At 43.8% G+C, this 16687-nt stretch overlaps 1 protein-coding gene across 1 annotated transcript in view; it reads right to left on the bottom strand.

The window, feature by feature from the left end:
* LOC129133608 (Golgi phosphoprotein 3-like) overlaps window positions 1-16003 on the bottom strand; it is a 144872-nt gene extending 128869 nt beyond the window's left edge. Inside the window, exon 1 of the mRNA XM_054653247.1 lies at window positions 15791-16003. Coding sequence (XP_054509222.1) covers window positions 15791-16003 — 213 coding nt within the window. The remainder of the gene's footprint in view (window positions 1-15790) is intronic.
* Between the last annotated feature and the right edge of the window lie 684 nt (window positions 16004-16687).

The following is a 16687-nucleotide window of genomic DNA, read 5'->3' as shown; positions in this document are numbered from 1 at the left end:
ATCACCACCGGGGTCACCAATTATCACGGTTCCCCTCCTGCAGCGTGGTGCGCAGCCAGTCCATGAAAGGAGGACAGTGGTGCGGGGGGCCGTCCGCCAGTGCTGCCGCGGCCGGGGGCCCACCTGCGGACTCCACAGCCAGTGGCGCAGCTGGCGCAGGGGGCCGGCTGGCACAGAGGCCACAGGCTCGCGAAAAAGCGACGCGGTGGTTTCTCTTGGTCCCGGGGGGAGCGGGGGGAGGTGGTGCTGGCAGTGTTTTTGCCGCTGCTGCTGCTAAAGGTGCCGGCTGGTGCGGCCAAGCAACATGCAAAGCAGGAAACACCAGTGCCACCGAGTGGAGTGGAACCGAGTTTGGCAAAGGCACCCCAGCGGTTTCTCAGAGCAAAGCGAGTTGTGGAGCTGGGGGCGGAGGTGGTCGGCTCAGGGCGGTCGAAACAAAGGAACACTGGCTGCTCCATCTGGAGTGGGGGTCGGCGCCACCGGCGGCTGCAGCAGAGCGGCCCTCGGTGGGGGCGAGCCCACCAGTCCCTTCGAGGCAGGGAATTCCAGAAATGCCAGTGAGTGAAAAGGCACTCCTGCCGCTGCTCTCGATACGGGGAGAGTCGGAGCTGGCGGAAATGGAACGGGATGGTCCGTCCAAGTCGATTGGGACACAGTTCCTGGAGCCATCTCAGGCAAAAAACACGTTGGCTTTGTCACTTTTCTGTTCCCCAGGAACTTGAGTCGAAGGGCTTTAGAAATGCTTTTCCAGGCAGGCAGTAAAGTCCTTGCGACTGCATCCCCTGTGGTGACTGCAGCTAGCAAACAATCACCGAGACATTCCCAAGTCTCTGAATCAAAGGCAGCTCCCAGATCCACTGCAAAGCTGTGATTTTTGGCCCAGGCCAGCAGATCACAGAGCGCTTCATCAAGACACAGTGAGTCTCAGAGGAATTATCAGATTCCTCCATGCAGAAACAATCGTTTGTTCATCTCTGGAAAATTGGTTCCCCATTTTTAAGGAAAACCCAGTCTGTCCCCTTCCAGCTCTTAGGCTAGACGATGTCTGCAGTCCCAAAGGGACAAGTCTTCTTCAGGAAGATGCGGAGAAAGATCACAGTTACCTCTCTAGGAGGGCAGAAGGCATCCAACCTGTCTTGCAGGGAATGCTGGAGGTCAGCCTGAGTTCCTCTGATGGAGAGATCCAGATGGTCTCCAGTTCATGCCAGACACATGGCTGGAGTCAGTAATAGTCACCCCAGTTTGTCTGTACCCTCAAAGGGGTTAGCAATTTCAGGCCAATGTTCGGACACACTTCAGAAGAGTCATCAAAAAATCAAGGCAGCATGTTCACACACACGAGGAGTCACCAATTATCACCGAAGGGGTCACCAATTATCACTGAAGGGGTATCAGGGACAGACAAAGGTGATACAGAGACTCCATCATCAGAAGGCATGAAAAGGAACTTTATTATTAGAAATCTACAGTTCTTACAGAAACAATGGTGGACCTATGTCGTCCTGCTCTTCTAAGTTCTTCTAAGCCTTCTGATGCTTACATTCTTGTAACGAACTTTCTCACATGCTTTTCTGTAAATACTTATTGTTTTACATTCTTTTCTGGAGGAGGAAAAATTTGATGAACTGTTGGTTTGTCCAGTGTCATTGGAGAGGTGGCACTGTCATCCTCCAATCCACTGTCACTTTTGAAAATCTATAAATGTTGGAGTCAGAAATTAAACTGCCCTTCTTTTACCTTGGAGTTTCCAGTGCCCGCATCATTTTATTTCATGTCCTATAGCGACAGACCTAAGACCTGATTGGCCTTTAGGAATCTTCTCTCACACTGTTGGTGAACTATGGATAGCACACTCTGGAGAATCATATCTATGAACAACAGTTACAGAAAGAGAGATAATAATTGTTTTAATTCTTTCTCTCAGCTTTCTCACAGCTTCCCAGGAAAATCCTGGGACAGCTATGTCTCTCTCTGTTCAGAGGATATGTGATTGCAACACTACAGGTACAAGAGCTGAGATTCCCCTGCAGCCTGTCGTGAAGACCATGGTGAAGCAGCTGTGTCCCTGTAACTCATGGAGGACCATGGGGATGCAGAGATCTACCTGCAGCCCATGGAGGAGACCCATGCCAGAGCAGGTGGATGCCTGAAGGAGACTGTGACCCCATGGAAAGCCCGTGCTGGAGCAGGGTGCTGGCAGGACTTGTGACCCTGTGCAGGACCCATGCTGGAGCAGGCTGTGCCTGAAGGATGGTGCTGTAGGAAGGGACCTATGTTGGAGCAATTCATGAAGAACTGTAGTTCGCGTAGTTCGCGGGAATGACTCATGTTGGAGAAGTTAATGAAGGACTGCTTCCCACGGGGGGGATGCCATGCTGGAGCAGGGGAAGTACTTTATCACTCTCAAAAACTCCGTGAAAGGAGGTTGTAGCCAGGTGAGGGTAAGTCTCTTCTCCTGTCCTGGTTTAGGTCAAATTTGGTAGAGAATCTCCAAACCCACACGGCCCCTCCCCCCAACCGGTTCGGGAAGAATTCCTCAGAGAGAAGTGGAAAGAACCTGTTTATTTAACAGGCACAGCACCCCCCAGCACACAAAATGAACAATACCGGATGACACCACTCTGAAAAAGATGACAAATTCAGAAAGTCTCTCTCGGGGGTGGTCACTCTGTTATCAGTCCCTCCGGCGCTGGGGCAGCTGCTGCAGGCCACAAGGTGCAAACTCTCGGTGTTCCCAAGTCCCAGTCCGGAGCAGGTTCAAGTTGGTCCAAAAAAATGAAAGAAGAAACAGTCCAGGAAGAATTTTGGACTGTTTAGCTAAACTAGCTAATGAGCAGAAGCAAAGCAGAAGCAAGAGCCAGAGAGCAAAGCGAAAAGCAAAAGCAAAAAAGCAAAAACGGCACTAGCTACTGCCCTGTCTCTGTGTCTCTCCAGGCTGATAAGAAAACCCAAAAAAACTTTCACTCTTCAGAGCCAGTCTTAAAGGCACAGAACATAATATCCAACATTAACAGAACACATGAATGGGGATACAAACATCATAATGTCACCCTAGGACATCTCCCCAGGCAACCAGCAACAGGACAAGAGGACACAATCTTAAGCTGTGCCTGGGGAGGTTTAGGTTTGACATTAGGAAGAAGTTCTTCACAGAAGGAGTGATTGGGCATCAGAATGGGCTGCCCAGGGAGGTGGTAGAGTCACTGTCCCTAGAAGGTGTTTAAGAAAAGACTGAATGTGGCACTTAGTGCCATGGTCTAGTTGACAAGGTGGTGTTAGGTAATAGGTTGGACTTGGTGATCTCAAAGGTCATTCCCAGCCTAGCTGATTCTGGGATTCTGTGACTCCTCTCCCTGGAGAGGAAGCAGAGACAGAAACAACAGAGTATGAACTGATTGTAACCCCCATTCCCTGTCTCCCTGCACTGCTGGGGTGTGAGGAGGTAGAGAATCAGGAATAAAGTTAAGCCCAGGAAGGAGGGAGAAGTTGGAGCAAGGGGTTTTTAAGATTTGTTTTACTTCTCATTATCCTGCTCTGATTTTATTGGTAATAAATTCAATTCATATCCCTGAGTCAAGTCCCGGCTGGTGCAGTATTGTTGACAGTGCACTGTTGTGATAGTGATCACTACCTGTTGTTCTTCAACCCTCACCCTCAGCAGTCGAATAGCAGAAGGGTCCTCTGAGAGACCAGGAGAGGTATTCAGCTGTCTAATTCCCTCTGTCTCCACAACAGCTATCCCAAAAGCCCAATGGTGCCCTTTTGGGTCCTTGAAATACTCTCTCCTGAGGTAATCTATGCCATGGATGCCTGAGGCCTCTGAGCCTCAATAGTCACAATAGAGTGCTTTTGCCATTTGTTCCCAGTCAGGCTCACTTTGGCTTCCAGTACAGTCAGCTCTTGGTATCCCCCTATCACCCAAGAAACAGAGATAGATTCTGCCCCTGCATATCTCAATGGCATCAGGGTACATAGTGTGACAGTGTCAACTAAAGCCTTATACTCTTATGGGTCTGATGTGCCAGACCATCAGGTCCACACAGTCTAGTAGATCCGATTGTCCCTTTCCTCCAGCTGGATGGAGGCAGGACCCCTCTATTCCTGGTCACAGTACTCATTACTCACTTCTTGTAAACATGACCTGGAGGTCCCTTCAAGAGGATCAGAAGTAACATCAGCCTTCCTATTTTGTCTGAGGACCTGCCCACTGGAAACTGAAGCAGTATTTATCCTTAAAGAATTTCCTGCAGTGGTTGTTCTTCCTTTCAACTTGCATATCCATGCTCCTAGGGAACAGGTGGGTTTTCCATCCCACTTCCTCATACCCTCTCCATGGTCATGCAGGTAAAAATCACAGGTTACCTTGTCGTGTGAATCCTCTCTTCTGCAGGGATGCACTTGTGCCCAATAGCAGAGACATTGGTCTGTACTGGTGGGGTATGGGACATTTCCTTTTTAAATTGCTGGAGATCCTTGGACAGTCTTTCCATGGACAAGACACAGGCCCAAAGGGGAAAAGAGAGACTTTCTTTATATTGCTGGAGTTGGACAACCAAATTATCCACCGTTTGTTCTTCTTTCCATGACATCACCGCCTATGAGTTGGCATATGATGATGGTGTGTTCTGCTCCGCAGGAACTTCCACTACATGGGTTGTGTACACTGGACTTCATCTGGATTTATAGGGGACTGCTCGTTACTTGAATCCTTATAGAGTATGCCTAACAGTTAATTCTCTCAAGTACTGGGTACCTTTCTGTGGAGATTCTCAATTCAGTCGAAGAGAATTCTCCCAAGCTTCAGGCCTGGGAAACTTAGAGAGGAAGAATGAAAACAATTATTATCTCTCTTTTTGTTCAGGTTGTTTATAGATATGTACCTTCAGACTGTGCTATTCATAGTTCACCAATAGTGTGAAAGGTTTTTACTTTGAGACCAATCAGATTTCAACTTAGCGATCCTGGTTATAAAAGGACTCTACCTCTTAATAAAGGATCTCTCTTTTTTGCCTTCTGAACCATGGAGTCATTTTGTCCGTCCCTGACTCAACAGCATCACCTTTCTTCATGGTGTTCCACTTGCCTTGGTGCACTGATAGATTGTTCTGGAAAAGCTACTTTTCCCTCACACTTGACAGGAGTTGCCTCCAGAGGCTGAAGATTTCTTTTTCCCAAACCTTGTCAAGGCCTGCATCCTGGGACAGGGATCTCAGTTGCTTGGCTTTATTATTACCATATAGTTTCCAACTGTGGGCTACATTATCCTAGCATCAGAGCAGCCAGGTCACATGGGGCTCACCCAGACGGCAGCTGAAATCTTTTCATATATCTCGCAGCTCACCTGGGAATAAGGATTGGGTGATTTTCTCTGGCCCTACCTCTTCCTCCTGTTGCGAGGGCCCTACTTCCTCCTCATCACTCACTACGTGAACTGATTTTGTCTTGGATTTCTTCTTCTCTATAGGGGCGACTGCCACCAGCACAGGTTGTCCCTCTGGTTCAGTTGCAGTTTGAGTGGACACAGTGCCTGTTGATCTGCTTTCCTTCCTCTCCCCCTGAGGGTGCCATCTAATGACAAGCAGTGTCCAATAAGTAGTAGCCAGGGCCAAGCACACTGCAATAAGTTGCCTCTCTCTGGAACTGCCAGTGATTTTCTTTGAAATATTCTTCCACTTTATCAGGGTTCTGTATTTTTTCAGGGGTGAACCTCCAAACCATTGGAGCAGAATAATCCTTCAAAAGCTGGCCCATTTCCTCTCACATTCCATGCCACTCATGACTATCCACCCTTGCGGCAGATCTCTGAAAAACCTCCCTTGTTGGGGAAGATGAAACAGGAAAGCCTTATAAATATGATTGCCTGGCAAAAGATTTTGAGAATATAGAAACTATAAGCAAGATTGAAATGAAAGCAAGCTTTGAGATACCTTAGTTACTGAACAACTGGAAAAAAATGGTGTGGCCAGCTGAAGGTAATCCCCTTTTGATGAAGCAATACCCTCTGCTTGCAGACAGGTCCAAGGGTCAGAGCAGACCCTACTAGCTTGGCAGAAGGGGTCCAAAGAGTAGTTTTTAGGGTTTAAAATGTAACACAGTATGGTAATGTAATGATTCTTATAGGCTGTATGTAAATGCTATAGGATTTGTATATTGTACTAAATTGGTTAGTGAGAATTAGAATATTCAACACAGAAGAAGATTTATTGTTTTGTAACAGGAACCTCGCTCTCCTACGCTTTTGTTCTCTTACCCTTTTACTCTCTTACCCTTTTACGCTCTTACCCCTTTTACTCTCTTACCCTCTCATCCTCTCTACCCCTCTCTTCTCTCGGGCCTGCTCCGAGCTGCGGCTGGCAGCTCCAAGCAGGGCCCCTGCACCCAGGCCCTTTGCAATAAACCGCAAGTTCCACGACCTGGCTTCAGAGATCTCTCGTCTCCGTCCGTCCCGACCGTCCTACTCCCCGACGCTCCTACACTCTCTAGAAATCTTTCTTGACTCTAAACACAGTGTGGACCACACTGAGGATACCTGGCAGACTTAGCAACAACAACATGCTTTCCTTAACATCCAGAGTGAATTCAAAATTCTCAAAAGCTGCTGTAACAGGCCTGAAGAAGGAAAAGGGGTTGAAAAACTGGGGAAAATCATCTTCCCCTGTTCCCCCACACACTGGGAACAATTATTAAAGAATTCCCAGAGGTAGCACCTGAAGTAAGGGCAGAAGAACAACACTGAATACACATCACAAATGATCCCCATTGCCCTTGATGTTATCATGTCATAAAGTGATATTCCACAGTACAGCAACAAAGTAATCCTGTTCCCTCTCCCTGCTCTGAAAAAGAGCACCATGAGGAGCACATACAGGAATATATACAGAGTTAGGTACCGTATCCACTTGAACAGATCAAGCAACATTGTGACCAATGGCTCTGTACCTAATACAACAAATGCTTAGATCAAATTTGCTTCCAACCCGCTCTGGCTCACTCACTCACTCTCCACTCTCCCCCCCAGAGGAGAATTGGAGACATAAAAAGGCAAAGATCACAGGTTGAGATAAGAACAATTTACCAGAAACAGCAATGAGATAAGAAAACCAACAGTAACAGCAACAATACTAATAGCAGAGTGTACAAGATAGGTAAATGATTCACTCACGATTGCTCACTGGGGAACCTGGTCTGCACACTCCACATACCCTGTCCAAATCTGAAGGGTACCCACCCCACTCCTTCCCCCCCCCCCCCCCCCCCCCCCCGCGAATGGCATGAGGTGGTATTAAATAACCTGAAGGACCCAGCTGTGTCCATCCCGGCTGCCGCAAAAATTAACTGCATCCTGGCCAGAACCAGGGCAGTAACTTACAAGTGCTTAAAAGAATATCAGCAACAGAAATTTATGCAAAAAGCTCGATAGTTTAATTTCCCATTGTGATGAATAAATCCTGTAACATCCACAAATAGTAAAAGACCTATGAGTGTTTAACAGCTCTCCAATTACAAAGATCTAGCTTACAAGACATACTATTTTATTATCTTAATGATCCATCACAAACAGAAAACAAAATAATGTTTTAATGTCTGATATGTGTAAGTGAACTCTGAATAACTGGCAGGCCTCCAAACAGAAGAGGAACTGCAAATAATGCGTATTTTATGATTGACTTTTCGCAAATATTAAAATGAATATTATATGTGTTGTGTTAGAAAGCAATGCTGTATTAATTTTCTTAAGTACTGTGTTAAATATAGTTTTAGGTTATAAAAAAATGTTAAAATAGAAACTATGCTATGTAGGATACTTTTTTTAAAGAAAGGACTTGCAGCGAAATAGCAGCCACAGGACACCTAAATCTTTCAGAGAAAAAGAATTTATTGCATTCTTATCAGAAGAAATGAACTTCTTCCCACCTCAAAGGCGAAGGCGCTGTTAGGATTAAGAGGAAGAAGTTGACACTGACCAGACAGAATCCTGTATTTGAATGGAATTTATGCATCATGTATGAAGTGCATGAATATGCAACAGGCTATTGTTTTTAAGGGTTAATCCTTTGTTAACGGGCTCCTGCTGCCCAGAAAAAGGTACCCAGACGTCCGTAACTCTTTGTTTCTATTGTCTCATATTGTCATAATTCAAATTGTCCAAATTATTATTACTCTAATTGTATTACTATTTTTATAACCATTTTATTACTATTAAGCTTTTAAAATTTTAAAAACAAATGATTGGCATTTTTCACAATCATTCTGCAGTAACATTTTATGAATATTTCTGAAAGAAAAGAAATTACTGAATTTGATCCCAAACCTGTTTGCAAACTGGAAAAAAACCCAGTTAAAAGTGGCACATGATTAACTGACTACTATTTTTTTTCTTTCTTTACTAAAAGTTATGAGAAAAGCAGTGTGGCCAGCAGGTCGAGGGAGGTGATTGTCCCCCTCTACTCTGTTCTCATGAGACCTCATCTGGAGTTCTCAGCACAGGAAAGACATGGGCCTGTTGGAGCAGATCTAGAGGAGGGCCATGAACATGATCAAAGGGCTGGAGCACCTCTCCTGTGAAGACAGGCTGAGAGAGTTGGGGTTGTTCAGCCTGAAGAAAACTCCAGAAAGACCTCATTGAGACCTTTCAGTACTTAAAGGGGGCTTACAAAAAAGATGGGGACAAACTCTTTAGTAGGGCCTGTAGCAATAGGACAAGGGGTAATGGTTTTAAACTAAAAGAGGGTAGATATAAAAAAGACTATAAGGAAGAAATAAGAAACTAGATATAGGAATTTTTTTATGATGAGTGTGGTGAAACACTGGCATAGGTTGCCTAGAGAGATGATAGATGCCCTATCCCTGAAAACATTCAAGGTCAGACTGGACAGGGCTCTGAGCAACCTGATCTTGTAGATGTCCCTTCTCATTGCAGGGGGTTGGATGAAATGGCTTTTGGATGTCCCTTTCAACTAAAACCATTCTACGATTTCCCCAGTAATGCAAAACAGAAATGATTATGTGCTCTAGTCATTATTTGCTCAGTGAGTAGCAAAGTCATTCTTGAATATACTATCTGTAACACTTAGCCTGGTCAATTTAGCATTGCAAAGGTGGCCAGTTACTGTGAAGCTTAAGTAGCTGAGATAAATGCTCCAGTACTTCAACTACTTTAGGATCAAAGAACACCTGAAATAACATCACTTTTTCTTTGACATAAAATGATGTTAACTTTTAGTTCCACTTCTAGCAATTACCAGCAATACTTTCTCAGCTATACTTCATGCAAAATGTTTTATAAAAACAGCTTGCTACAGGAGAGGAAAAGGTTACAGTTTTGTTTTGTTAAGAGTGCTTAAAAATACTGAGAAGTATCACTAGAAAGGCTTTAACATTGTTTTTGCTTTTGTCCTACACTAGACAGCTTGACATGAAATAAGGGACTACACTATACTCAGTTATCCATGGATAGATAATATAGGTTACAGATTAGCCATGCTAGATAACCACATTAGCTGCATACAGAACCATGAAATATAAACACAGTTTCAACACAAAGTCAACTTGTATCCAAAGTGCTGCTTCCAAATCAGCATGTTGTTCTCCAAAGAGCACAAAAGCAGGATTTACTCAGCATCACAGTAAAGAGGCACTTCACTGCATCTTGTAGCACATACCTCCTACCTTCTGTTAGCCTGTAATTTAGGTATGGACATGAAATTTTAAAAAGGACCAAAAAGAAAAAAATTTTCATCACAGACATTCCATACTTTGTTGTTATTAGGCCCTGAACATTTTGCCATGGGAAGTGGTCAAATCACCATGCCTGGAGGTATTTAAAAGACATGTAGATGTGGGACTTAGGGACATGCTTTAGTGGTGGACTTGGCAGTGTTTGCTTAATGGTTGGACTCTATGATCTTAGAAGGCTTTTCCAACCTAAATGAATTTAGGATTTGAGATAAAGCATGCCTTTGTCGAAGTTTCAACACATTCATATATCATTCTTCAACTGAAATGCAAATTCCCAGTAGATGTCTCTTCATGTTTCACTCATTTGTCTCAGAAATTTTTAAAAAATCTTGGGAGCTTTTGAGTTGACATTCAGGCTGCTGCCAAAACTTTTTTTAGGGGATGGAGGGAAGAGAGGAGGAAGAGAAAAAAAAAGATACAAAGATGCCTTCTGAAAACTCATTTGTTACACAGGGAAAAAATTACAGATTTCTGAATCCTAATATGAATTTCACAAAGGCAAATCTTAAAATCAGGGAAAATACCACTCATATTTTGAATGTTTTCAAAATTAATTTTTCACCTTTCCAAAAAAATCTCTTTAGGAATAAAATATTAAATTCAGTAAGAAATGCAGCTACTCTGATTCGGTAAGAATAAAGAAACTACATTTTAGAATTAATCTAATCAACACAAAACAGCACATCTGAAGCAGGCAAACTAGCTCCCTAATAACATATTTCAATACAATGAAAAGTATCATAGAGACCTTCACATGACAAAAAACTATGCTGTAGCACTAAATCTTCAGCAATAAATGACGTTTCTAAAAGCCAAACATGAGTAGCTAAGGTCCAAGACAATTTCTGAACCAAAGTGAATTAACATTACTTCACTCTCACAAAGGACATTTTAATTTTCACCAATAAAAGTGTAAATAAAACTAAAAATATTTACTGTTGCAGCAGACTGCAGCACATGACAATTATTTCAGTGAATGTTATGTGAGTTTTCTTTCAGCAAATAAGGAATTAGTTACAGATCAAATAAGTATTTTATCTTACTAAATATAATTATCTGAACTACAGAAGGTGTTGTGTCTCTACAGCTGCTTCAATTTGCTTAGTTGTGGCACATTGTTTAGAGGACAAGATCAGCTCTTTGTGTTACTGTATTTTAATAGATTCCCAACTTGTACTGAATGAGAACTCAAAAAAAAAAAAAAAAAACAAAACAAAAACACACAAAAAACCAAACAACAAACCCACCATAAAACCCTCTACATGTATAAAAAAATGATATGGAGTGACAGCTACAAAGAACCTAGCAATCTCTCATTTTTCAATGGGACTGAGTTACAAGATGTCTGAAAGAACTGTAAGGAAAAGAGTGACCTGTACTCATCTCAGCTGTCATTTGTAAATCAGCTAACAATATTTACCACATCTTTCTTTTGGGAGAGGTGACCTCAGAAGCTTCAGTAGTTCTACAGAATAACTTCCCTTGTGCTATGACTTTGATTGGTCCTACTGCAATATTATTTTTAACCTAACACAGCAAAGTATTTTGTTTCAGTATTTTTTATTCCTATAGCAACAGGCTATTGCTCTATTCTAAATAGAGGAACATGATTCCCTTTCCCAATCATGTTTCTGAAAGGTTTCCAAATAAATTATAGATGCTCCTTTTGTTCCAGTGCTCCTGTTCCTCTAAGGACACCAGATCTGTCATGAACATATTTTAGCACATACCCTTAAAACCTATCTTGACCTCGAAATACAGAAATAGTTATATATACACAGAATATCCAAATGAAAGAAACATTGGGGAAAAAAAAAACCCAACAACCAGCCCACATACATAAACTACCATTTAATTAAGTCAAATGAAAAAAAAAATTAATTTTGTTCAAGCATTGAGAATGGTGTGGTGGTTTGACAGGAAATGTGTTTTTTGGGATGCTATGGTTGGGCCAATGGATGTTCAGATTTTAATATTGGCATCTAATATGGCCATTAGGACATGGATCCGCCTCTGAGAACACAGGGTTAAAAGCAGAGCACTTCCCCTGGGAGGGTCTCTTGGGTTCCGGTGAGGAAAGAGTTCGGATCTCTCCCCCAGATCTCTCCCCCGTCCAGCTGCTGCTGCTGGGCGGGAGAGGGGAGCCATGCAGCCGGGTGAGGTAGGCCGAGGCTTGGACCGAGAGGGGAGGTGAAGAGGCCCCCAAGGATGGAAGGGTGGGAGAAGTACCAGGAGGCATCGGGCAGCCCCCCCTCAAGAGAGAGAGAGAGAGAGAGTACAGCCTGTGCTTGAGACTATGTTACCTTGAAACTTGATAACATGTGCCGGCAGCACGGCTGAGAAGGAGAAGCAGAGGGGGGGGGAGGATGCAGCGAGGTGTCCAGGCTGTGGGAGTTCCTGAGAAGGCAGAGTCCGAGTTTTTAACCCTTATTTGGACAATGAAAACTTTGCAGAACATTAACCTTTCCTAGAAGAGAGATAGAGATGAAATGGAAGAAGGAAATGGGCAAGTGTGAGAGAGGTCTGGGCGAGTGAGAAATAGTGGAAGAATAGAGAAGAATCCTAGTGGGAAGAGATGATGGAGTGGCTTTTGCTGGACTCTTTTTGTACAGCCATGGACAGAACCATATTCCTTGTGATACAGAGACTGCATCTAGGGGGAGGCAATGCCTCAGAACCAAGAGGGTTCAGTGTTGGTGCCCCTCGGCCCCAGGGGGTGAAAAATATGGGGGGGACAGGTGTCCCAAAGGAGAGACTGTGGGGACAGGTGTCCCAAAGGTGAGACTGTGCCCTTTTTGGATCAGGACAAAGCATCCTTAAAAAGACAACCCTAGAAGCAGCTCTGGTCCATGTTCAGTGGTGAGAGCACTGGACATGAAAGGAAGAGGTCACGACAGCAGATGTACTCCAGGCAGTGCCACGAGTGACACGGAAACACACGAGGCTTCAGCTGTGTTTCCAGGGGAAGCCCATGGTACAAGAAGGACTCCTCTCCTCTTGATGAACTGAGGATTGATTGTCTGAAGGGTGGTGCTGGACCAAGAGTTGGTGATTTGGGGAATAGATGTATTGTATTGGAATTTGGTGGGGGGAGGAGGAAGTGTATTTGTGGGGTTTTCATTTTTCCTGTGTGTGTTCCTTTTTACATATAGTTGTAGTGTAGTTAATAAAGTTTTGTTTTCTTTATTTCCAAGTGGGAGCCTGCTTTGCTTATTCCTGGTCACATCTCACAGCAGAAACCAGGGAGAGGGTATCCTCATGGGGGCACTGGCATTGTGCTAGTGTCAAACCATGACAAATGGGATTGAGGTGTGTTGTGTTTGTTTTGGGGCAGCTTGACATTCCCATGACTGCATGACTGCGCCCATACTGCAGCAACAACACAAAACTTTTGTCTGTGGTTGTTACAACCATTCCACTATCCTGAAAGCAGGATTCACATTAATATATAAGTGTCCTAGAAACACTAAAGTAATCAATCCATCACTGTCTAAATCTGCCTGAAATTCTCTCTCCTATGAGTAAAGGTTCTGCAATTTACACTTAAAAATTATTAATGGCAGGTCCTTACATGCAAGGCTTCTTTAATAGAATTTATGTAGTGTTAAGCCATATTCTCCAGTGTTTAATATTAGAAGTGAAATTACAAAAAAAAAAAAAAAAAAACCTTGAAACTAAGTTATCAATGCAGTTCTCAGTGACTTTTCTGAGAATAAAGCTATTTTTAGGGAAACGTTCTTAGGCTAATTCGGACTATTTTAATTCTTTTAAACTCAACACTAATTATTTTATCTTGTTGCAATAAAAAGGAAGGACATTACCAGCTTTAAATTTACCGTCTTTTCTTTGCCTTTCCCTTACATTTCATGAAGTTTCACAATTATACTTTATAGACCCTATATTACTTTTCTCTGCTTGCTGTCATGACAAAATCTCACACAAATGTCATGGGAAATAATTTTTATCATTAGTAAAAGTTTTATTAAAACCATTTCCAGATGCATGAAGTACCTAAGTTTTGCTAACTTATCATTAGAACAACAGAGAACAAAAAAAATCTTTGAAAATTAATCTATAGTTTTATTTTAAAATTTAAATCATGGAGATTTTAACTCATGGAGACAAAGCTGTTTACATAGTGTTAGAAAAAAAGAGTACAATCAGACACAAAACCAAAATACAAACTCTAATGAATCATGTCTAACAAGCACAGAAATGGTGCATGCTGAGGTTTGTGCACATAAGATCCCTACCCTAGAGACATTATCATCCCTTCTGTCTGACATCTCAACTGCAAAATCTCAAGGGAGTCATGAACATATGTGCCACTGTAATCACTTAGTTACATTTTGCATGCACATAAATAGATTACCTGCAGTGTTTGCTACTGTTGCACTTAGCAATGTTGGATGATGTATAATTTTGATGCACACCAATGCAAAGCTGGATTTTTAGGCCCAGTGTTTGATATACTAGGTATAGTTGCACCATATATTCTTTCTAGGCAGACAGATTGTTCCTTGCCTTGAAATCTTTACAGCCTACTGCTTGCAAAATTCAGAGGATTTAGCACACACTCATGGTGGGGGGGAAGGCTGAATGATCATCCAGTCTATCCCACCTTCCTCAAGGCAAGACCTCCTAGGTAATCCTGACAGATATCTGTCTTGTCATGCTTAACTTACTTTCATGCAGCTATTCAGGTATGTAGAAAGAGAAATGTGCATACACACACGCCTTCAGATTCAACAAATGGAAGAACACAACACTGACTATCTACTGACTTTGTTATGATGCCGTGGCAAGGTCCAACTGAAAAAAAAGTGACTACAGGAATATGGCCAAAAATATACAATCTAAAGGAGAAATAAAATATGCTATTGTGGCAAGTATACATACAGATATACAAACACACATTAAAAAACAAATGTTAACTAGGAAAATTACTCTTTAACCAATTCTTTATCAACCATCAAATCTATTTTAGATGCAGTGTAGAGTCAAAGAACATATAACTTAGGAGCTTTCCCCCCGTTATTCTGCACTCACAAACACGGTTTTAGGAGACTTCCACCCAAACCAATGAACTGTTTCATTAGTTTACTTCTCACCAAAAAAAACCCAAAAAAACCCCAGGTTGCTTAGCAAAACTTATAATACATAAATAAATGTATTTTATGCTTCACTATACATTTCATCAAACTAAACTGACAGGATTTTCTGTAGTGTGCATGCTTTTTATACTGATTACCTCTTTCAAATCAAACAAAAAATCCTGCACACTAGTAGAAGTATGACTTCCTCAATGACTGTTATTAACAGCTTCATGTCACCTAATTAAGCTATAAATTCAGCAAAAATGAAGAATTACATAATAATGCCATTTCCTCTTTTTGACAAACTTCTCATTATTCAAGGCCCATTTTTGTCAAATGAATCTCCCCGAAGTTAAAGACATTTTTAACACTCTGGAAGTCTTATTAAAAAGGGCCACTAAGCATACTAAAGCACCTTAGAACCCCATAAGCACCATAAAGTTGTGTCTGACAAAATACACAGGAGTACATAAGCCTTCCACATTAGTTACAGGTAAGTACAAGAGTACAAAAATATTAGAGGTCTAACCAGGTCTTTTAAGTCAACTACCAGTGCTATCAGAGGCTCCAGGACCTCTTCCTCCTCCAAGACCTACTCTGCCTTCCTTGAGATGCTATAAATATTAGAGCCCCTCTGCAAATCCTGCATTCAAAGGGCAATCCAAAATCTCCTACAGGTCTCCTTCCGCTCAACATCCAATCATTTTCCCCACCTCTCCTAAATCCCGAGCCTGTTCCAGCACGCGCCCCTACCCCTAAGCTACATAACAGTCCACCGTCCCCCACAACGTTTCTGCCCCAAACCTACAGCAACGCTCACCCAGCAGCATCCTTGCTCCCATCCCACCCGCGCACTAGCGCCACTTAAGTTCCCCTTCCCCATCAACAACCTCCATAGGCCCCCGAATAAGCGGTAGCCCGTCAGCCATCCCCCTACTCAGCGCGCCCGGCCGCACCTCACGGTCCTTGAGGCCCAGGAGCAGCACCTCTTCCATGAGGGTGAGGCGTGTTTCCTTGGAGTCGCCCTTCTCATCGTCTCCGGGCTCGTCCCGGCGGCCTTCATCCTCAGATCCGCCTCCTGCCTCCCGCTCCTTGGCGGCGGAGGCGTAGCGGGAGGCCTCTGTCCGGCGCTGCACCAGCCCGGAGCTACGCTGGGTCAAGGAAGTCATGGCTGGAGGCAGTGGAAGGTCAAAGGCCTGCCACGGGGAGAGGAACTTTGCGGCAGATCGGGAGGGGGAAAGAAGAAGAGACGGCAACCACTCCTGCCTCCGCCCTATCCCCACCGGGGCAACGGCCGGCCGGGGGCAATCATGGGGAGCGGGATTCGGCCGAGGCAGTGGCGGTGGGAGCCGGCGTTCCCCGCCTGCTGCGGCCGAGATGGCGGAGGTGGCTTTTCTTCCAATATGGCGGCGTACGCTGATGTCAGCGGAGGATGTGGTAGTGGCAGGCGGGGGGGTACGATCGGAAAGTTCCGCGGACGGGAGGAGCCCCTCACGGAGCCGGAGCTGTGGACGGAGAGCCTCAGGGATGCGGCCCCCTCAGCCTTAGGGACTGCGGGTGGTGCCGGCTCTTATTGACTATTACTAATCGTTAGCCGGGGCTGTGGAGGACGATTAATCCGATGCTCAGGGCGGAGGGGAAGGGGGGCTGGAGAGCCGGTGCCCGCCGCGGCATAACCCGGGGGCTGGGTAGTACACTCTCATCAATTAGGTTTTTTTAAGTGCTTTATTTACAAATTTACAACCTTAAGTCTGCTGGATTTCACTTGTAGCCCCAAGTCTGATTGCTAGTGCAGCCCCCAGGACTAAATTTTTATATATATATATATAGTGAAAAATGCATGTATTTTATGA

Source organism: Agelaius phoeniceus, chromosome W (assembly GCF_051311805.1).
Source record: "Agelaius phoeniceus isolate bAgePho1 chromosome W, bAgePho1.hap1, whole genome shotgun sequence".
NCBI classification, from domain to species: Eukaryota; Metazoa; Chordata; class Aves; order Passeriformes; family Icteridae; genus Agelaius; species Agelaius phoeniceus.
The sequence above is the reverse complement of the archived record's forward strand: the minus strand, read 5'-3'. Positions and strand labels throughout refer to the sequence as shown.